The sequence below is a fragment of the Eschrichtius robustus genome, chromosome 5 (assembly GCF_028021215.1).
Source record: "Eschrichtius robustus isolate mEscRob2 chromosome 5, mEscRob2.pri, whole genome shotgun sequence".
NCBI classification, from domain to species: Eukaryota; Metazoa; Chordata; class Mammalia; order Artiodactyla; family Eschrichtiidae; genus Eschrichtius; species Eschrichtius robustus.
The window spans coordinates 90,023,668-90,047,915 of NC_090828.1; the positions used below are offsets into that span (position 1 = coordinate 90,023,668).

Here is a 24,248-nt window from a genome sequence, read left to right on the forward strand (position 1 = left end):
GCCGAAGAATCCACCATGGCAGTCCACGATCTGGGTTTCTGTATTGTTGTAATCATTTAGCAGTCTTTCAAATCTCCATCTTTATTTTGGCATAAATCTAAACAAGTACCTGAAATTCATTTGTCAAAAAAGAAAGAGGAAAAAAAAAAAGGAAGAGGCCGAATACATATGCTCTCTTCCAAGGAGGAGAAATAACAAGAGAAGTTCTGTTCAAAGCCTTGCTTGATGTGTGTGCCCCTCTGCACAAATGGGCCATCTTCCTTACCTCTCCCATGGCTCTTGCTGAAGTTGACCTGTTTCCTCTCCTTTAGCCACCTTTGTCTCCCTGCTGTTTCTTGGACACTCCAGGCCTGCTTATTCTTTCAAGGTCCTCTTTCTTCCTGGGATGCCCTTTCTCCCAGATGGCAGCATGTCTCAATCCTTTTCTCTTTGCCAATTTTCAAGGTCACTTTCTTAATATAGAGTTTTCAGACTATCCTGTTTGAAATTCCCTCTCCACACACATTCCCTATCCTCTTCTTTTCTTTATTTCTCATTATAGCACTCCTTACTCTCCGTAAACTTTGTTTTTTCTTTATTTCTAGTCTCTCAAATTGGCACTTGGCCATTAGCATATAAACCAATGAGGGTAGGGATTTATATCTGTTTCATTCACTGGTATAAACCCTATGAACTCAGAACAGTGCCAAGTACATGATAGGCATTGATTCTTGTTTGTTGACTAAATGACTACATATATCCTTTCTTAAGTTGGGTTTTCCTAGAATTAGAACTTGCATTCACAAGAATTTGAGTGTAAGTGGTTTATTGGGGAGATGATTCCAGAAATCAGTAATGGGGGAGGCAGTTAACCAAGGAAGGGAAGGAGGAATAGAAGGTACATTATTGAGCAAGTTACTGCAGGAATGAGATCTATTCTACCAGGAAATTCTGTGAGATAATGTAGAATACTCAGTTACCCTAAACAGAGGACAGAGCTGAGATATTTATTCACCAACTCCTGTCAGTCATTGGTTTAACACTGCTCCAAGGAAGGGAAGGGCATTAGTGCCTAACAAGCACCTCCGGATTGGGGCCAAGCAGAGAGTCACATGTGCTTGTAGTTAGAAGTCATTGGCTTAGCATAGACAGGCATGACGGATACCAAGGATTGTAGATGGGGCACTGACACCATACATTTCAAATCCATGTACCAGAACAAGACTTCATTGCTTTGTGATTCAAGAATCTAAGGATATTCCTCCATTTGAGAGACCCTGAATAGCTCAATGTGTTGTTTCTCTTCTACTCCCACCATAGATTTACAACCAAACCTTTGTATTCAGCTGATATCAGATTTAAATATGCATTAAATTCATTTTAAAGGAAAAAAAATTGACAAAAGAGAATCTTGAAGTCTGTATAAGTATGTAAGGGGCAGGCGGGTATCCTACTATATATCCACATAATTAGATCAGAGTCTAAGATTGAAAAGTGTTGGTCACTATCATCTAGCACAACTATTTCCACTTCCTCTTTTTATCCTTTTTCAGTAATTTCCTTACAGCCTGTCAGTTGGGTCCTTAAAAATAGAGTCTATGTTATTATCGTGACTTTCCATAATCTGCTCTGTTGAAATGATTTTACATATGAAAATAAGGCATGATATGACAATAGAGACTTGAAGTAGCTTAGCAGAAAGTGAGATTGGCCACCAGAAAATGGTATTGCTAAAACATGCTTTTTCTTCATATACCCTTTCCTCCAGATAAAAAGCAGTGTTTCTCCTAAGCATTGCAAACCATCTAAACTATGGCTTCTCTAAGGCATTTAGGGTATTGAGGAGAAGATAAACGAAAACTGTGTTCTAGTTGCATACTAAATATTTCTATCTATGATGGCAAACAAAGAAAGGGAAAATTAAATGCTTTACATGGGTTTGAATAATGTTTTAAATGATTCAGTGTAAAAGAGGTGTAAGAGGTGGAGCTTCAATATGGCGGAAGAGTAAGACGCGGAGATCACCTTCCTCCCCACAAATACATCAGAAATACATCTACATGTGGAACAACTCCTACAGAACACCTACTGAACACTGGCGGAAGACCTCAGACCTCCCAAAAGGCAAGAAACTCCCCACGTACCTGGGTAGGGCAAAATAAAAAAGAATAGGGACGGGACCTGCACCAGTGGGAGGGAGCTGTGAAGGAGGAAAGGTTTCCACACACTAGGAAGGCCCTTTGCGGGCGGAGACTGCGGGTGGCGGAGGGGGGCAGCTTCGGAGCCACGGAGGAGAGCACAGCCACAGGGGTGCGGAGGGCAAAGCGGAGAGATTCCCGCACAGAGGCTCGGCGCCAAGCAGCACTCACCAGCCCGAGAGGCTTGTCTGCTCACCCGCCAGGGCGGGGTGGGGGCTGGGAGCTGAGGCTCAGGCTTCGGTCGGATCGCAGGGAGAGGACTGGGGTTGGCTGTGTTAACACAGCCTGAAGGGGTTAACGCACCACAGCTAGCCGGGAGGGAGTCCGGGAAAAGGTCTGGAGCTGCCGAAGAGGCAAGAGACTTTTTCTTGCCTCTTTGTTTCCTGGTGCACGAGGAGAGGGGATTCAGAGCGCTGCCTAAATGAGCTCCAGAGACGGGCGCGAGCCGCGGCTATCAGCACGGACCCCAGAGACGGGCATGAGACGCTCAGGCTGCTGCTGCAGCCACCAAGAAGCCTGTGTGCAAGCACAGGTCACTATCCACACCTCCCCTCCTGGGAGCCTGTGCAGCCCACCACTGCCAGGGTCCCGTGATCCAGGAACAACTTCCCCGGGAGAACGCACGGCACGCCTCAGGATGGTGCAACGTCACGCCGGCCTCTGCTGCTGCAGGCTCGCCCCGCATCCGTACCCCTCCCTCCCCCGGCCTGAGTGAGCCAGAGCCCCCGAAGCAGCTGCTCCTTTAACCCCGTCCTGTCTGAGCGAAGAACAGACACCCTCAGGTGACCTACACGCAGAGGTGGGTCCAAATCCAAAGCTGAACCCCAGGAGTTGTGCGAACAAAGAAGAGAAAGGGAAATTTCCCCCAGCAGCCTCAGGAGGAGCAGATTAAATCTCCACAATCAACTAGATGTACCCTGCAGCTGTGGAATACCTGAATACACAACGAATCATCCCAAATTGAGGTGGACTTTGGGAGCAATGATATATATATATATATATTTTTTTTTTTCCTTTTTCTCTTTTTGTGAGTGTGTATGTGTATGCTTCTGAGTGTGCTTTTGTCTGTATACCTTTGCTTTTACCATTTGTCCTGCAGTTCTGTCTGTCCATTATTTATTTATTTATTTATTTTTATAGTATAGTTTTCAGCACTTGTTATCATTGGTGGATTTGTTTTTTGGTTTGGTTCTCTTTCTTTCTTTCTTTTTAATTGCTTTAAAACTTTTTTTTAATAATTATTTTTTGTTTTTTATTTTAATAACTTTTATTTTATCTTTTCCTTTCTTTCTTTCTTTCTCCCTTTAATTCTGAGCTGTGTGGATGACAGGCTCTTGGTGCTCCAGCCAGGCATCAGGGCTGTGCTTCTGAGGTGGGAGAGCCAAGTTCAGGACATTGGTCCACCAGAGACCACCCAGCTCCACGTAATATCAAATGGCAAAAATCTCCCAGAGATCTCCATCTCAATGCCAACACCCAGCTCCACTCAACGACCAGCAAGCTACAGTGCTGGACACCCTATGCCAAACAACTTGCAAGACAGGAACACAACTCCACCCATTAGCAGAGAGGCTGCCTAAAATCATAATAAGGTCACAGACACCCCAAAACACACCACCAGATGTGGACCTGCCCACCAGAAAGACAAGATCCAGCCTCATCCACCAGAACACAGGCACTAGTCCCCTCCACCAGGAAGCCTACACAACACACTGAACCAACCTTAGCCACTGGGGGCAGGCACCAAAAACAATGGGAACTACGAACCTGCAGCCTGCGAAAAGGAGACCCCAAACACAGTAAGTTAAGCAAAATGAGAAGACAAAGAAAACACAGCAGATGAAGGAGCAAAGTAAAAACCCACCAGACCTAACAAATGAAGAGGAAATAGGCAGTCTACCTGAAAAAGAATTCAGAATAATGACAGTAAAGAAGATCAAAAATCATAGAAAGAATGGAGAAAATACAAGAAACGTTTAACAAGGACGTAGAAGAACTAAAGAGCAAACAATCATGAGCAACACAATAAATGAAATTTAAAATTCTCTAGAAGGGATCAATAGCAGAATAACTGAGGCAGAAGAATGGATAAGTGACCTGGAAGATAAAATAGTGGAAATAACTACTGCAGAGCAGAAGAAAGAAAAAAGAATGAAAAGAATTGAGGACAGTCTCAGAGACCTCTGGGACAATATTAAACGCACCAACATTCGAATTATAGGGGTCCCAGAAGAGGAAGAGAAAAAGAAAGGGACTGAGAAAATATTTGAAGAGATTATAGTTGAAAACTTCCCTAATATGGGTAAGGAAATAGTTAATCAAGTCCAAGAAGCACAGAGAGTCCCATACAGGGTAAATCCAAGGAGAAACATGCCAAGACATATATTAATAAAACTATCAAAAATTAAGTACAAAGAAAAAATATTAAAAGCAGCAAGGGAAAAACAACAAATAACATACAAGGGAATCCCCATAAGGTTAACAGCTGATCTTCCATCAGAAACTCTGCAAGCCAGAAGGGAGTGGCAGGACATATTTAGCGTGATGAAAGGGAAAAACCTACAATCAAGATTACTCTATCCAGCAAGGATCTCATTCAGATTTGACGGAGAAATTAAAACCTTTACAGACAAGCAAAAGCTAAGAGAATTCAGCACCACCAAACCAGCTTTACAACAAATGCTAAAGGAACTTCCCTAGGCAGGAAACACAAGAGAAGGAAAAGACCTACAATAAAAAACTCAAAACAATTAAGAAAATGGTAATAGGAACATACATATTGATAATTACCTTAAATGTAAATGGATTAAATGCTCCAACCAAAAGACATAGACTGGCTGAATGGATACAAAAAGAAGACCCATATATACGCTGTCTACAAGAGACCCACTTCAGACCTAGGGACACATACAGACTGAAAGTGAGGGGATGGAAAAAGATATTCCAAGCAAATGGAAATCAAAAGGAAGCTGGAGTAGCAATTCTCATATCAGGCAAAATAGACTTTAAAACAAAGACTATTACAAGAGACAAAGAAGGACACAACATAATCATCAAGGGATCAAACCAAGAAGAAGATATAATAATTGTAAATATTTATGCACCCAACATAGGAGCACCTCGATACATAAGGCAAATACTAACAGCCATAAAAGGGGAAATTGACAGTAACACAATCATACTAGGGGACTTTAACACCCCACTTTCACCAATGGACAGATCATCCAAAATGAAAAAAGGAAACACAAGCTTTAAATGATACATTAAACAAGATGGACTTAACTGATATTTATAGGGCATTCCTTCCAAAAGCAAAAGAATACACATTCTTCTCAAGTGCTCATGGAACATTCTCCAGGATAGATCATATCTTGAGTCACAAATCAAGCCTTGGTAAATTTAAGAATATTGAAATCGTATCAAGTATCTTTTCTGACCACAACGCTATGAGACTAGATATCAATTACAGGAAAAAATGTGTCAAAGTTACAAACACATGGAGGCTAAACAATACACTACTTAATAACCAAGAGATCACTGAAGAAATCAAAGAGGAAATCAAAAAATATCTAGAAACAAATGCCAATGAAAACACGACGAACCGAAACCTATGGGATGCAGCAAAAGCAGTTCTAAGAGGGAAGTTTATAGCAATACAATCCTACCTTAAGAAACAAGGAACATCTCAAATAACCTAACCTTACACCTAAAGCAATTAGAGAAAGAAGAACAGAAAACCCCCAAAATTAGCAGAAGGAAAGAAATCATAAAGAGCAGATCAGAAATAAATGAAAAAGAAATGAAGGAAATGATAGCAAAGATCAATAAAACTAAAAGCTGGTTCTTTGAGAAGTAAACAAAATTGATAAACGATTAACCAGACTCATCAAGAAAAAAAGGGAGAAGGCTCAAATCAACAGAATTAGAAATGAAAAGGGGGAAGTAACAGCTGACACTGCAGAAATACAAGGGATCATGAGAGATTACTACAAGCCACTATATGGCAATAAAATGGACAACCTGGAGGAAATGGACAAATTCTTAGAAAAGCACAACCTTGTGAGGCTGAACCAGGAAGAAATAGAAAATATGAATAGACCAATCACAAGCACTGAAATTGAAATTGTGATTAAAAATCTTCCAACTAACAAAAGCCCTGGACCAGATGGATTCACAGGCAAATTCTATCAAACCTTTAGAGATGAGCTAATACCTATCCTTCTCAAACTCTTGCAAAATATAGCAGAGAGAGGAACACTCCCAAACTCATTCTATGAGGCCACCATCACCCTGATACCAAAACCAGACAAAGATGTCACAAAAAAAGAAAACTACAGACCAATATCACTGATGAACATAGATGCAAAACTCCTCAACAAAATACTAGCAAATAAAGTCCAACAGCACATTAAAAGGATCATACACCATGATCAAGTGGGGTTTATCCCAGGAATGCAAGGATTCTTCAATATATGCAAATCAGTCAATGTGATACACCATATTAATAAATTGAAGGAGAAAAATCATATGATCATCTCAATAGATGCAGAGAAAGTTTTCGTCGAATTTAAACACCCATTTATGATAAAAACCCTCCAGAAAGTAGGCATAGAGGGAACTTACCTCAACATAATAAAGGCCATATATGACAAACCCACAGCCAACATCGTCCTCAGTGGTGAAAAACTGAAACCATTTCCACTAAGGTCAGGAACAAGACAAGGTTGCCTACTCTCACCACTATTATTCAACATAGTTTTGGAAGTGTTAGCCACAGCAATCAGAGAAGGAAAAGAAATAAAAGGAATCCAAATCGGAAAAGGAGAAGTAAAGCTGTCACTATTTGCAGATGACATGATACTATACGTAGAGAATCCTAAAGATGCTACCAGAGAACTACTAGAGCTAATCAATGAATCTGGTAAGGTAGCAGGATACAAAATTAATGCACAGAAATCTCTTGCATTCCTATACACTAATGATGAAAAATCTGAAAATGAAATTAAGGAAACACTCCCATTTACCATTGCAACAACAAAAAATAAAATACCTAGGAATAAACCTACCTAAGGGGACAAAAGACCTGTATGTAGAAAATTATAAGACACTGATGAAAGAAATTAAAGATGATACAAATAGATGGAGAGATATACCATGTTCTTGGATTGGAAGAATCAACATTGTGAAAATGACTCTACTACCCAAAGCTGTCTACAGATTCAGTGCAATCCCTATCAAACTACCACTGGCATTTTTCACAGAACTAGAAGAAAGAATTTCACAATTTGTATGGAAACACAAAAGACCCCAAATAGCCAAAGGAATCTTGAGAAAGCAAAACGGAGCTGGAGTAATCAGGCTCCCTACCTTCAGACTATACTACAAAGTTACAGTAATCAAGACAGTATGGTACTGGCACAAAACCAGAAATATAGATCAATAGAACAGGATAGAAAGCCTAGAGATAAACCCACGCACATATGATCACCTTATCTTTGATAAAGGAGGCAAGAGTATACAATGGAGAAAAGACAGCCTCTTCAATAAGTGGTGCTGGGGAAACTAGACAGCTACATGTAAAAGAATGAAATTAGAACACTCCCTAGCACCATACACAAAAATAAACTCAAAATGGATTAAAGACCTAAATATAAGGCCAGACACTATCAAACTCTTAGAGGAAAACATAGGCAGAACACTCTATGACATAAATCACAGTAAGATCCTCTTTGACCCACCTCCTAGAGAAATGGAAATAAAAACAAAAATAAACAAATGGGACCTAATGAAACTTAAAAGCTTTTGCACATCAAAGGAAACCATAAACAAGATGAAAAGACAACCCTCAGAATGGGAGAAAATATTTGCAAATGAAGCAACTGACAAAGGATTAATCTCCAAAATTTACAAGCAGCTCATGCAGCTCAATATCCAAAAAACAAACAACCCAATCCAAAAATGGATAGAAGACCTAAACAGATATTTCTCCAGAGAAGATATACAGATTGCCAACAAACCCATGAAAGAATGTTCAACATCACTAATCATTAGAGAAATGCAAATCAAAACTACAATGCGATATCATCTCACAGCAGTCAGAATGGCCATCATCAAAAAATCTAGAAACAATAAATGCTGGAGAGGGTGTGGAGAAAAGGGAACCCTCTTGCACTGTTGGTAGGAATGTAAATTGATACAGCCACTATGGAGAACAGTATGGAGGCTCCTTAAAAAACTGAAAATAGAACTACCATGTGACCCAGCAATCCCACTACTGGGCATATACCCTGAGAAAACCATAACTCAAAAGGAGTCATGTACCGCAATGTTCATTGCAGCTCTATTTACAATAACATGGAAGCAACCTAAGTGTCCATTGACAGATGAATGGATAAAGAAGATGTGGCACGTATAGACAATGGAATATTACTCAGCCATAAAAAGAAACGAAATTGAGGTATTTGTAGTGAGGTGGATGGACCTAGAGTCTGTCATACAGAGTGAAGTAAGTCAGAAAGAAAAAAACAAATACCGTATGCTATTGCATATATACGGAATCTAAAAAAAACAAAAAACGAAAAAAGTGGTCATGAAGAACCTAGGAGCAAGACGGGAATAAAGACGCAGAACTACTAGAGAATGGACTTGAGGACACGGGGAGGGGGAATGGTAAGCTGGGAGAAAGTGAGAGAGTGGTAGTTTATATGTGGACATATAAACACTACCAAATGTAAAATAGATAGCTAGTGGGAAGCAGTCGCATAGCACAGGGAGATCAGCTTGGTGCTTTGTGACCAGCTGGAAGGGTGGGATAGGGAGGGTGGGAGGGAGTGAGACGCAAGAGGGAAGAGATATGAGGGTATATGTATATGTATAACTGATCCACTTTGTTATACAGCAGAAACTAACACACCATTGTAAAGCAATAATACTCCAATAAAAACATAAAAAAAAAGAGTTGTATGAGAAATAATCATGCCACTCAATACTAGAAATACTAAAAACAAAGTACTATCAATACGAGAAAGCTAAAAATATTTGTATTTTAGTCCAATTCTCCATGAATTTATACACAAATTAAAAGTATTATAGTGAGAAAATTCGACAATATCAAAATCCTGAAAAACTGAGAGCATATTGAATAAGTGATGAAGTGATCAAAGTGATCTATTTGTGTATATGTGTATATATATACGTGTGTGTGTGTATTGGGGCCTTGACTTTTCAAAGTATTAAGGTAATAAATGATACCAAATACAAACCACCAAATAGAAGTGTTAAAAAAGAAAAAATGGTAAATATTTGAATAGTTTGCTACAAATTCATTAACACGTTTTTCTGACATTTCTAACTAAATTCATTAAGCACTTTCCAAAGTATGTTACTATTACTTAATTGTCACTAGTTACTATTTATGAAGCCAGGTTTCATTTCAATGCTCTATGTATTTTCCTTCAGTTTTTAGCCTTCAGGAAATTGAGGCACAAAGAAGGCAAATATTTACTACCCTAGGTTGCACGTGAGTAAGAGCCATAATTAAGATTCAAATCGAGTTCTGCCTTTAATGCTCTGCTTCTTTCCACTGTGTATTCCTCATTGCCCCAACCAAATCAGGGTCTGTTGTCTATCCAAAATTGAGCAATTGTCTGTTGACTCTTAATCAATAGGGTCAGACCAAATAGACAAATGTAATCAACTGTATATTAAAAAATATTTTGGTAAACTTACTTTTTAATTGCCTCAAATTGCTTTTACTTTGCTTTTAAACTAAAACATAGAATCATTATTTTGAAAAATGCAGGAAGAGGCTTATTTTGTTTTTCTCTTAAGCTGGAAGAGGGAGCGTAAGTAGAATTGTTAGACCGTGACTACCAGAATCTCTAACCAAGGCTCAGGAGTAACTCTGAAGGGAAATACCCTACTCATACCTTCCTATTTTGGAGACTTGGGTTCCTCTTCATCTGTGAATCACAAGTGTAAATTTGTTTGTACAATATTACCATACAATCTGTCATGACTACAGACTGTTGAAAAGAGAATGATGAATGGAATTGTAGGGGTTTGGCAGATGACGTACAGAGGGTGTTGACAAAAGATGAGATAATAACTACTTCCCCTCACTTCACACCCATAACATGATAATACAGATTTCTAAATAAGAAAAAAAAACACAAATTCTTGTCAAATGCGATAGATGGCATTACAGGATGTAATATGACACTTTCTGAAACTGCATAATGTGAATTCAAAAAATTTCCGCTGAAAATTACACTGTATTGACATGCAATTTTTAAAATGTCATTATTGGAGCTTCTAGAGAGCTAGCTTATTATAGATTCATCTCTTTATAAAGAAAACATGTCATTGTTAATTTGTTTTACTTTATAAGCCTTTTTCTTCTCTACCTGGGAGAATAATGTAAAAATTTTTTTAAAAATTAATAATTCAAAAGCAAAACAGAAGTAGGAGAATCCCATGGGGACATGCTGCAGCTGGCATTGTTATTCTCAACTGTTGGTGCATCCACATATTATTGCCACTTCCCCTAGAAGAACAGGTTGTGCATGTAAGTGCTCATTGAGGAATATTACCCTGATTGATGAGAAGTAACATGAAATTAATTTTCATATCCACCAGACACTTTACAATGCAAGGCAACCTGCAGTTTTCCAGATAATCAATATCACTAAATGCTGTAATCGTGTTTTTCATGTAGAGAATATGCTCAAAAAAAGGTGTACCATCTCCCATTTTCATGGAAACCTGGGTTTACAAATCACTTTTAAATAGAGACTGATTTTGAGACTTCTTGTGGAAAGAGACTGATTTTCCCAGGTAATTATAAACCAATGAAATAGCTTGGGAATTATGTAAATCAGCACATACAGAAAAAAATATTAATATTAAGAGTCCATACTATTTCTAAGCAAAATATAGTATGGTATTTGCGTTAGTTAGGACTCTTGTCTGTAAACAAAAGAAATTCAACACAAACCAGTGGGAAAATAAATTTTCTGCCTCGATTCCAAGGAGTGGATGGAATTGACTTCAGGCACAATTTGGATCCAAGTATTCACATAGAGTCACAAGAGCCTTATCTTCTTTTTCTCCAGTTCTAAACTATTCCTTATGTTGGCTTCTGAGATGGGTACTCTCTACACGGTTTTTAAATGACCCATGGCAACTTGAGGTTATAATACCTGCAATCTTGAAAGGAAAGAAATGTTCTCTCTTTCAGTAGCCATGGAAATCACCTCAAATTGCTTTAATTGGTCTTGTTTACATATTGACAGAGACTCCTAAATTGCCTATCAATATACGCATTTTTTCACTTCCCCCTTAGAAACAGAACCCTAAGTCTTTTTTTGACACATTGCTATTCAGAATGTCATCACATTTCCCATCTCCCCTTGAAGCTAGATATTGTCACGTGGCTAAGTTATGACCATTGAAATGTAAGCAGAAGTATTGTGTGGAACTTCCAGGAAGAATACTTTAAGGGAGTTTTCTTAAAATAAAAAGCCTTCTTCTTTTGCCTTTCTGCCCTTACTCCTTCAGGCCTGCAAGGTGATGACTCAAGCACTAGTAGTCATCTTGGGCCATGAAGTGACTAAGAAAAAGGGTAGCCATTAGTTAGGATGGATGGTGGAGCAGAATGATAGAAATCTGTGTTCCTTAGGACATTATCTAGCCACCATACAATCTCTGCACTGCCCTCCTCCATACCTCTTTAATGCTAAGGAAGAATAATCATCTATCAGGTTTAAGCTGTAAAATATCTTTTTAAACATCACTAACATGACTGTTGTGGACCAATTGTGGTCTAGGGGATGAGGCCACCTTGGCTCATATGGTCCTCCCCTGTGACAGTGGAGGCAATGGCCCATGAATAACAGCTTCACCAGGGGTGGATATAGTAGTTGCAAAAGGACAAAAAGTCAATAATAATGTTATATATCTATTATGTTCATGTCAGCCAAAAAGTATGTGCCAATAAATCCTACCTACTATAGAACATAAGGAAGAGAATATATTTCCTTGTATCATCATCTGTTGAGGAATTCATGACCAGTCAACAAGGTTTAGAATATTTGCGAGCAGCATATATAGGTATTCATTTCCATATGATGCTAACAGAGACCTGGAGGGGGGTTTAGAGTGAGAGAGAAAAACTGTATAAGGTTGATTTAAAGAAAGAACATAATGACATCTACAGAGAGAAGTTATGCTTTGATCGTTAACAGATGGTTATCCTGCCCCCAAGACGAGACAAGCTTTTCTACAAAAGGTGCTCCAGTTCTAACTCCACTTCTAACATCATGCTTCTGACTCTACGATGTTATCATCTGGAACACAGGGAAACAAGGAGATACCATGATGGAGGCTCAACTTCTCATAGTTCTTTTTGCCTCAGTGTTTCTGTGACTATATTACTCACTTTTTTTGTAACAAAAGTCATTGCATGTTACCGAACTGTCTGTAATCATCATGTTTCCTGAACTGGAAGATAGATAGTGATGATTACAAAAGAACATTAGCAAGAGCAACAGACTCCATATTTCCAATATTTCACTTTTGAATGTGAAGAAAAATTTGTCAGTTCATTTTCTTAATGATGTCTTTTAAAGAATAAAAAAATTTAATTTTGGTTAAGTTCGATTTACCAATTTTTCTCTTATTATTATTTTGTGTGTTCTGTCTAAGAAATCTTTGCCTACTCCAAGATTATGAAAATATCTTCCTATATTCTAGAAGCTTTATATTACATTTATGATCATCTCAGATTAATTTTTGTGTATGGGTAGGATAGGTTGAAATTTACCTTTTTCATATAGATAGCCACTTGTTTCAGTAATAGTTGCTTAAAAAGACTTTCCTTTCCCCATTAAACTGATTTGGAGCCTTTGTTGAAATCAGTTGACTATATGTGTAGTCTTATATTTCTGGTTTCATTTTGCTTAATACTCTACTCTCATGATTACTGTAACTTTATAGTAACTGGAAATCAGGTACTGTAAATACTCTAACTTTGTTCTTTTTTCAGTATTGGTTGATTGTTCTAGATCCTTTGCATTTCAAAATAATTTTAGAATAATCTATTTCTTAAAAGTAATTAGATTAGGATAACCTATTCCCTCAAAAATAACTTGCTGGAATTTTTATAGGGGTTTCATTAATTCTATATATTCATTTAGAGAAAATTATAGCAATTTGAGTTTTCTAATCCATGAGCATGATATATCACTGCATTTTCTTGGACATTATTCACTTTCTCTCAGCAATTTTTATAGTTTTCAGTATGAAGGTCTTACACAAATTTCACTAGTTTTATTTCTAGGTATTTGTTGTTTTATTGATACCATTGTAAAAGTTTTTCTTTAAGTTTAATGTTTTGTTATTGCTAATATATAGAAGTATAATTAAATATATACATTGACATTGTATCCTATGGCCTTCTCAAATTCACTTAATTCCAGCAGTTTATGGATTCCTTTGGATTCCTTTTAGTATGAAGAGAAACTTAAATCTTTCTTTCACCCCTGTCTCTCGGTCCACTTCCCTAGTTCTTGCTCTGCAAGACATCACAGCACCAGATTTTTTTATTTCTTTTCAGAAATACAAAGAAGCACCAATAGTACTGCAGTATGCATTACATATAGTTTTGTGTTTTGGTGGTCCCTCACTCCACCTTTCTGAGAGGATCAAATTTGTCATGAGTATCTACAATTCATATGAAAATGTATTAAACAAAGAAAACAAGTTTTCAAATACTATATTTGTTTTCTCCGAATTTACAATACCAAAAAATGAAATAAAGCATAGTTCCAATGCTGTTTAACAATATGAATTAATAGCTCTACATATTGTGAGTATTTTAATTACTCGAGAGTATTACAATTTGGGATTATATATGTTCTGTTCTACAGTCAGTTTTGGGGGCGCCAGTGATTTTCAATATTGGCTGCTCATAGGAATCACTCAACTTGCTTTAATAAAAATACTGATGTGTGGGTCCCACCCCAGAGAGTCTGATTTTATTGATGTGGGATATGGACTAAGCAAAGGGAGTTTTTAAAGTTCCCTAGGTGATTTTAATGTGAAGCCAATTTGAGAACTGCTGTTTTACACCTTACTAAAAAAAGTATATATATATATATATATATATATATACTCCTCAAGGGAGATTTTAAATGCAGAAAAAGTCTATATAGTTTATATAGTTTGTATTTGTAATTTTTATAAGCGGTGTCATGGATCAAAAAGTTAAATAACTTGGAAACATAAAATTCGAGTAACCTTACCTAAGGTAATTAACCTTTCCACGTACTGTTTCTGCACGCCCCAAATTGAAACCTTAGCAATGAACTGTTACTTGTTCTTGTTAAGAAATTAGTGCAGGTCTCTTTGAAACACAAAATATGATAAAAATGTTTAAACATAGAAAACAAAAGTACAAGGATTTAGGGGGGAAAAACTTAAAAGCACATTGTGTTGATATTTAGTACTGATTGTTAACCTTTTGTAGTCACAGAGAATTGCTTGGGGACAATGTTGTAATACTAAGTCAAATGGTCTATTTGACTGATCCAGACTGCACTTTCTTATATTCTTCTATTCTAAAAATTTTAAGCAGTATTCTAAAATAATGCAAGCAACACATGGCAAAAAATAAATAAAACTAATGTTACCTAGAGTAGTAGTTTCAGAGGAGTTTGTTTTAATTGCCAAAATGAAATAACCATCTAAATAGTTCAGTATCAAATCCCATATTTTCAAGGCTTATTATTTAAGTTCCAATCGTCCTAACATATTGCTTGATTGAGATATACATAATACTACATTAGAACTTCTGTAGATTTTAAACCAATTTTTAATCTAAAGTGAGGTGTAACACAGGCAAAAAGGATATATTACAAAACACAGCACTCAACACAGTGACACAAGTTAGGTTCTGAGTAATCATTAGCAGAGAGGCAGGTAGGCAGGCAGGATGGAAGAGAAGCAGGGAGATATTCTCTCTCTCTCTCTTTCTCTATCTATTAATATCTATCTATCTATATGCATATATATATATATTAGGCTATATATAATATACACTTACTAGTAGAACAATGCATTTGAAGTCTATCATGAGAATTTCTACAAAATGTGAAATGTTTCTTGAGCAGGATCTGTATATAAATTCCTCCTTTGCCATTTAAGACCTTTGTAAAATTGGAGAAATCAGTTAAACCCTTTCTTATTTTTCTCATTTATTTAAATGCATGTAATAGTACTTCTTAGGGATGTTTTGAAGATTGAGTGTGAGCATGTTTATGAAAATGCTTATGCAAGAGGTGGGCTGGATCTTCAATATATGATCATTACTTTATTTTCATAATTAAACCTAAATCACTTTTGTTTTCATAATCTTATTTAAATCTGAATTTTATAAGATGCATTCTGAAGTAAAGAGTAGCAAGCACCACCAAATAGTGTATCTTCTCCTTTAGTTAATTTATTTTACTAATCTGAATCATTGAACACTTCACGGTCCATCTCTAACATGGCTGAGAATAAGGAGTTGATCTAAGTATGTGAAAGAAAAATGTATCCTAAATTGTGCAATGACATTGTTCCTCTTATTATTTTATGTATTTGAATTTATACCATCTTGATGCTTTTGACTCTTGGTACTCAGTGTGTGCCAGAGACCAAGGATGATGTTATCACTTAGAGAACTTGTTAGAATTCCAGATCTACTCAATCACAATCTCCATTTTAGCAAAATTCCCAGCTAATTAATATGTACACACATTAAAGTTTAAGAAGTGCTGCCGTAGATTATAACAGTTGGATATTACTCTTATGAAAATTTAAAAATATATGACCTAAACTCTGCATAAATTCTTATTGCATGAATTTTGATTCTAGATCCTATGGACACAGTTAGGTTTGTTGTAAAGAACACTAAATCAGGAGTCAAAGCACACTTTTTTTGATATTGGCTGTGCCATTTAATAGTAGTGAAAATGCATCAAGTTCTTAAACTTCTAAGAGTATCTGTTTTGTCATTTGTGAAGTGAAAGGCTAGTTAATACATCTGATACTCAGTGGGATTATTTAGAGGTTCAAGTGAAATGGCACTTTAAGAATTTTCAAGGTCTGTACACATTAGGCGCTATTACAATCTATGAGTTTAGATCAGCTGACCACAGGTGGATTTTGAGTAAGAACTTCTAAGGGAGGAAGACAAGATGACAGCCAGAGTTTAATACCAATTTCTTTATAGCTGCTGCTTTATATCAGAAATAGAAGGTGGCTTAGGGAAGGAGTGTCCTAAAGAGAAAGGTAGTTTTGGATAATTTTGATCCTTATTTTTACTGATTGATTTGTGTTGACTTTGAGTGGGTGGTCCAATCAGTTACTTTGTAATTAGCTCACAATGAAATTTTATTCAGAACTTGCCTTCAATTTTTCCTAGGGATGCTCTCAGTTAGTAACTGACTTGAGATCTGAGGAAATGTCATGTCCCTGGATTTGGCATGGCAGTGAGGACATTGTGAGGGATGTCTTTATGGAAGTAAACGATGCAAATTCTGGTTCTTTCCATTACAGATAAAAAGACTTGTGGTCCTCATGAATTCCAGTGTAAAAACAACAACTGTATTCCAGATCACTGGTGGTGTGATAGCCAAAATGACTGCAGTGATAATTCAGATGAAGAAAACTGTAGTAAGTAACTCTTGCTTGAGAACGTTGCAAGCTTGACAGCCTATTCAATAAGCAGGAGAGCAATTTTTAGTTCAGTTAAGGTATGAATTTGAACCTGTCTGTCCTGCAGCTCACATTTTTATACATATATTCACATTTGAACAAGAATATTCAGACTAAATTGACCTAAATCTCAAATGGTAGAATTATTGAAATGCTCATCCTGGGAGTTATTTTCTTACATTTATCAGAATTAGTATGAAAGTATCATGAGGTTTAATGCAACCCATTAGTATGCAGTGAAGGTAGCCCTTGATGCAAGTTCATACAAAGAGCTGAATGATATGGAGACAGTACAAAACATATCATTCTTTAATGGATGGAATTCATTTTATTTGTCTCAAATCCTTTTACACTGTAAATTCACCCAAGAGCATCCTTCAGTGAAATATCATTTATTCTCTCTGGAGTGGTGAACACCACATGTATTCAGGATGCTTTTCTCTCAAAATAGAATAAAGCTATTATCATCATCTTCCTCCTGCATTTTTATGTAATAAATTTAAAAGACATTAATTAACCAACAATTTTATTTTCTAAGAAGCATGACAGTATGTAAAATTGTGATAGTATCTCTATCTTCTAGCATTAATTTCTGAATGTATTTCTTACTGGCACTTTCTTATGCTGCTGTTTAAATAAAGAGGCAATATAATCATGTTCAAAATAAGATAATAATCAAATTCCATTGATTAAATATTTACATTCTGCTACTTCCAAAAAGGATTTTATGATAACAATAATGTCTACTCTTATGCATTGGACTTAGAGCATTCATTTCCCAAGATACAGGAGACAAAATAGGAATTGTTATATTAAAGCATGGGGATATATTATATAAAAGCATACGATTAGTAGAGTCACAGCCTTAATAAACCACTTGGATGTTCAGTTTGCAAAATGTCAACTAATGTTTTGAATAACTTTCAGAACTTAATCTGACTAGTGTTTGAGTATCAGGTACATTAATTATGAAATCTCTGGATCATTATGATTATGAAATACTTTGAATATAGAAAGTATTACTCGCTCTTCACATAGATATCTCCCAACTGATAGTACTCTTTAGAAAGGTAAAGAGAGTCATTAGAGTCATTAGAGTGTTCTAGATTCCTTTAATCAGTAATTAAAAAAACAATTTTTATATAGCATGTTTTCAGATTCTGTCCAGTGATTAAAATTCTAATGGGGTGATGGTGGTAAGAATAGAGGAGAAATATAAAAAAGAAACAATTATTATATATTTTTAATTTATTTTATTTGTATTTCAGAGCTTAAATACACAGATAACTACTTAGCTTAGTTTTGGATACATTTAGTGTTAGTTATCAATAATATACCTGAGAGGAAATGCCTGTGACTGAAGGATATTGAAAACAAGAGAGGGTAGGTGGGAAGGCAACACAAGAGACTCACATCTTGGAAGACCCTTTATTCAAAGGGTAATTTAAATTGTGTGAGAAGTTAGGTTACTGCTTTAATGAGAAATTAAGAAGAATTGAAGGGTTGAGAAAGCTCATTTCTGAGTCTCCTGGGGTTTCTCAAGTGGCTGAATATCATTTTGCTGACATCTCCTAAAAGTCATCTTCTGATGCAAGAAAGCAAGGAGAAGGAACATTGCCTCTCACTTGTCACTGTGGAAACTTAGTGATAAATCATTGTAGCCACAGAGCCCTTAAGAAAATGCAAGGGAATTGACTGCAGTATCAAGCATTGCAGTATAAAATACCCAATTATGTGTGTATCTCTTTTAGTTCCTACTCACTCTGAGCTTGTGGCTAAGACAAGTAATATTGATGAATTTGCAGAGGAGAGATGACAGTGAACAAGAATGAAGCATATTATAGTTGTGACATGGAAGAATAGAAGGCATACACAGGATAAGTATCAGAGAGGGTAACATGTTAAACATGTAAGAATACGTAAGAGAAAGGATCATGGGCTCTACATCATTGAGTGGTGTTTGAAGATACCATCTTGACTAGGCCAGAAAAATGGGAAGATTTAAGCATTGAAAATGCCAGTTCTACATAGACAGAAGCTGAGTCTCTGAAGAATGAGAAGAAAAAATACAGTATATCTATAGGGAACACCAAGAGACTAGTCCTGTAGAAGTCAGCCTTAGAAAAAATACTGTTGCTGTATTCAAATGCTTTCAAGATATTTCCAATATCTTATTATCAATTGAAATTATTATAATAATATGTATATAATTATAACAGAACTATTATAATTATATACACATAATTACAATATATATTGTAATAATGACTATATTATATACATCACGTAATTTTATATATATAATTATAATATATATAGATGACAAAAATATACCCAAAAGGGCAGTGGTATAATGTTATTATGTTTTCTAAATATTATTAGTCAACGATATGCATTTTAGTGCACATTTTGTCATTTATTGTTAGCTCTTATTAAGTAGTGAAACATACCAGAGATAGTAAGTTGGCCTTATACAATAGCAACATGCTTTTTTTTTTTTTTTTTTTTTTTACAGGCCGGCAATACTATCACACAACATTTGCTTGCATTCCATTGCCTCACTTATTTCTTTATCACGTTTATCTGAGTTCCTACTTAAATATCTGGAGATGGTCTAAGGAGTAGGGCTATGTCCCATGGTGTAACACAGTGCCGGACACATATTTAATATTAGCAATGTATTTTAAAATTTGCTTTTGGACTTCTTTGTTTATGAATCGTACATAATGAATTAACGTTTTAAATTGTGTTGGAAACATTCCAGCCATAGATATGGGAAGAGCTGGAATAGCAGTGGAGCAATTAACTGCCAGCTATGTTTTAGTTTAATATGCTTTCTAATGTTTTATATCTACATAAGATAATTAGTCCATTGTCATTTCATCATCTGATGATGATCATTTCCCTTGTTAAGTGTTCAGCAGGGACACTTTGCTTCAGCAATGATTTCTGCTCTTAAAAATAAGAAAATTTCATTGTTATTGGAGTAATTTTGTAATCTGGATCAAAGGTTTGGTAATATTTGAGAAATCTCGACATCTCTACTATTTTCATAAGCAACAAATATAATATATATAACATGTATGCCTTCTAAGTAATTGATATGCAAAATAAAATTATTTCATATCTTTGCATTATTAAGAAGTAACTAGCATTCCAATAGATTTTAAATTATCAAATAATTTGATCAACTAGATCAAGGTTTATGTAGAAAGACAAGCTGCATCTGCCTTATTTGAATTTCTAGTACTTTCACACTGAATTTATATGAGAAGATTTTTTTGTATAGTGTGTCAGTTATACTAATTGTATTCTAAAAATTCTGCTCAGATGCTCACACCCGCATCGATACAACTTTTGAACTTTATCACTGAGGGTTTATGATAATATACTCAGTGGAGAAATTGGACTCTGGAAGCTTTTCTGCTATGCCACTAACTCTGTGGCTTTGAAAGTTGCTTTTATTTTCTGAATATAACTTCTTAGGTTTTGTGCAAGACGGCTCTCATAGTTTGTTTCAATTCTGAGGCAGTATGTTTGTGCCTTCACTAGTATCGCAGGAAGTGACCAATTTATATGATGCCTTTATTTTTTATCCTTATTATAGAATCAGCCTTCTGAAACATGCCCTGTAAAGGCTTCTTGGCTGTTAATCTAGCATGTTTAAATGAGATTTATGGAAAACCTGGTTAATCGTTCATGTATGGGATTCCCTATCTATTTTAGATCTGAGGAATAGGTAATATCAGACCAAGTTAGTGTGGGAAAAACATTTTAGAAATATTAGGGAAAATGTCACATTTAAATTTTCTTTCCAGATGGGTTAGATTTCAGGTATAGTCATTCTTTTGTTCTTTTTCACAAGAAAAGTGCCAACTATCACACCAAGTTCTAAAAATTGGTCTTTTACTTTATCCTGAAAAGATCAAAGGCAAGATAAACAATTAGAGAATACAATCACTTAGGATCTTTTCTCATAACAAAATTACATTTTCCTCAAGAGAGAATTTCTTTTTGAGATAACTAGTAGCAAAAAGTTCTAAGGCATATAGATGAGAGTTAGAAACAGATTAGCTTCCCCCTTCCTTGATGACATTTGTGTATGTATAAATAATTCAGGATTATTATTCAGAATAGATTTGCTGACGTTTTTTAGAAACATGGTAGAAGCATACAGAATTTTCATTTGTATTGAAAAATGCTTTTCCAAGCAAGTCTTTCAATTCCTTTGCACCCATGTTGGAACTGAATAATTAACAATGGTAAGACAAGTCTCTATAGATCAAATGTTCTGTGGAACTATTGGGCAAATGCCTTGAACTACTGGCTATACAACTTTTTTATAACCCTTCATCAGCAACATCCAGCCCTTCCCATAGCAGTGTGTAAAACCCTGTGAAGTTATTGCTGCTTAGCACTTGATAAACACACTTGCTCTTAATTAGAATAAAGGCAAATTAGAATATTAAAGGAAGAACTATCCTGTTTGGATACCCTCATGTCCATGAAATAAAATGATTCTACTGCTGTTTTAAAACATCTAAATATACTATGTTTTAGATGTACTCTCTCTTTATTATTTAATGAAAATATTTTAATGTTATTTACCATTGTTTGATGAATTGAGCATTGATTAATTAATTAATTAATTTTACTATAATTTCTTTTCCCTGAGAATAAAGCTGCATGTGTCTGCAAATAGAAGGAGGGTGAAATAGCTTCAGTATGGATGGATAAAAAGAGAAAAAGGGTTTTCTTTTATTATTATTGTAAAGTGAAATAGACATTGCCAGCCATGTGCCTTGGACAATTAACTTGACTTTTCAGGGCTCTAATGTCAATTCCTGTAATAGGTGAGCACTTATTACTTCTTCAGTGGTATAGGAGGCAATGATATGGCCTAGCAGTAAAAGTATAGGCCCTGGTATCAGGTTGTCTAGGTTCAAGTTCAATACTAGCTCTTTTGCCTGCTGGGTGATTTGGAGTAAATTTCTTATCCTCTCTGTGCCTCAATTTACTCATCTAAAAAAGGATCCAACAATAGCACCTACCTTACAGAGTTGTAAATATTAACTTACGAGCTAATTCAAGTACTTGGCATTAACTTCACCTAGTGCCTAACAACAAACAAGAAATCAGTAGCTGGTAATTATTATTATTATTATAATTAGTAATGTTGGTATTAGTAAAGTTGTTTTTAAAATTAAAATGTAATATATGTAAATATAGTGCAAAGTCAAAAAGAGAAACTGTTCTTGTCACGCTGTCTAAACAAAGGAGTATTAAAAAATGAGGGGGGTCCCCCCTTATCATGCTACTGATAAGCATCTTATCTTATTCATAGTCTGAAGTTCAGATTTTAAAATAAAGTCCCAGAGCAGAACAAAAAGCCCTGGTACATATTCCACTTTTCACAGTTCTTCCAGTGTTCTCAGAAGGGGTCTTCATATAGAAATGTAGGAGCCTTCATGATAACAAACATTCAAGATGTTACCGTATAGCTAGAAACCTAGTGATTGTGTAGAGCAATATTCAAATAACAGGCTGAATTATGCACAATCTTTATGTAGAAAATTATGCTTCATATGAATATTCCTTAAATTTAATTTCTGTTACCTATTTCTCTTTCATCCGAACAAGAATATTATTGTGTGTGAGACAGCTGTAAATACAGTTAATGACTGGGGGAAAACAAGAAGGGCTTCTCTCATCATACCAGATAGCAGTTCTCTTTGGAGAACCAAAACCAAACAATAGATGATGCCCAGCAGTCGTATTGATTACTTGCAGGAACAAATTTCTGCAATCCTACTTCATTGTCCAGATGAAACATATTCCACATAGGAATGAAGCCAAATAGCAAGTCACAATATTTGGCTTATGTCCTATGTGGAATATGGTGAAGCATAATTAAATTAACAATTGGGAAATTATCTAAAATGGCAGGTAAATAATGTAGGGCATAAGCAAACAATTGCATAAATAAAGAGGCAATTTTCAAAACAGAGTCTCCTCCTGCCTCTTCAATCTTTACCCACCTAGTCCTGTCCAATAATACCCCCGTGTATAATTTAGTTCTAGGAACTCTGGATTTTCTGGGGACAAAATTGAAGAATTAGAAAGTCGTTAGAATACATAATAAAAAGTCAAGAACCAAATTCTAGACTCTTCAGTAAATAAACAGCCCTGGGTACCCACAGGGAGTAACAAAATGTCTTACTTGCTTTAAGTAAATACATAAAATGACTTAGAATTTCAACTGGAAAAGATTGTTGTTTTGTTTTAATGTGTAGATTTTTATGCCTTTTAATTTACTTTGCTGCTGCATTTTTATTAAACAGTAGGCTATTTATCTTTTGTCTTTTTTTCAATTTGTTTCTATAATGCCACTTTCTATTCATGACTTTAAAAATAAATTTGAAAAATCATTATGTACCATAGATGCTTCATGAAACATTTTTTCTAAACAGTTTATTGGTTCTGCTTGGCTAACCTTTATTTTCTTAATGCTACCTCATGTTGTATGTCATATAAATTTTAGAATGAAGTTGCATATAATAGAATAACACTGTGCTATTTTTCTGTCCCCAGAGCCACAAACCTGTACAGTGAAAGATTTTCTCTGTGCCAATGGGGACTGTGTTTCTTCAAGGTTTTGGTGTGATGGAGATTTTGATTGTGCAGATGGCTCTGATGAGGTAGGCATCTTCGCAAAATCAAACAAAAAATAATGCAGTTCCTTAAAATCGCATTCGTAATTATTATTCAGTTCAAGGAGTGTGACAAGGACAGCTCTGAATGCATTTTGCTCCTGACACACTGAGATAAGTATTATATCTAAGTGCCGTGCTACACACATCCAGCACAGGGAAAAGCTCTTGTGCTACTGTTGACAGTTAATTTTATAGTCTCTTTTACCTCAAGTGGTGAATGGCTGGGTTGGGAATAAGATGTTTGGAAACCCTATTCCCTATAGCTGATGCCCTTGCCATCTGTGAATTTGTTCATAAATTTGCTGCAGTATTTATAGTCAGGACTAATATTTTTACACATTTTAAACAGTTTCTTCTCCCTAGTCTCTTTCTTCAGTACATATAGTCTTATAGACTTAGATATGGGTGATCAATTTTTATGAAACCACGGGTTTAGCTTTGCTTAGATGATGAATCACAATCCATTTATAATAAGCTCTATGTACACACAGTTAAGTAAAAAAGTTTAAAATTTCTCTGGATAATTCTGTAATCTTAGATTGTGCTAACATTTATAAAACTTCACACATTTCATTACTTATGCATCTGTGTATTCATGTTA

At 35.7% G+C, this 24,248-nt stretch overlaps 1 protein-coding gene across 1 annotated transcript in view; it reads left to right on the plus strand.

The window, feature by feature from the left end:
- The window catches only part of LRP1B (LDL receptor related protein 1B), a 1,676,205-nt gene that overhangs the window by 1,501,415 nt on the left and 150,542 nt on the right, over window positions 1–24,248 (plus strand). The window contains exons 68-69 of the mRNA XM_068543688.1: window positions 16,776–16,892; window positions 23,526–23,632. Coding sequence (XP_068399789.1) covers window positions 16,776–16,892; window positions 23,526–23,632 — 224 coding nt within the window. The remainder of the gene's footprint in view (window positions 1–16,775; window positions 16,893–23,525; window positions 23,633–24,248) is intronic.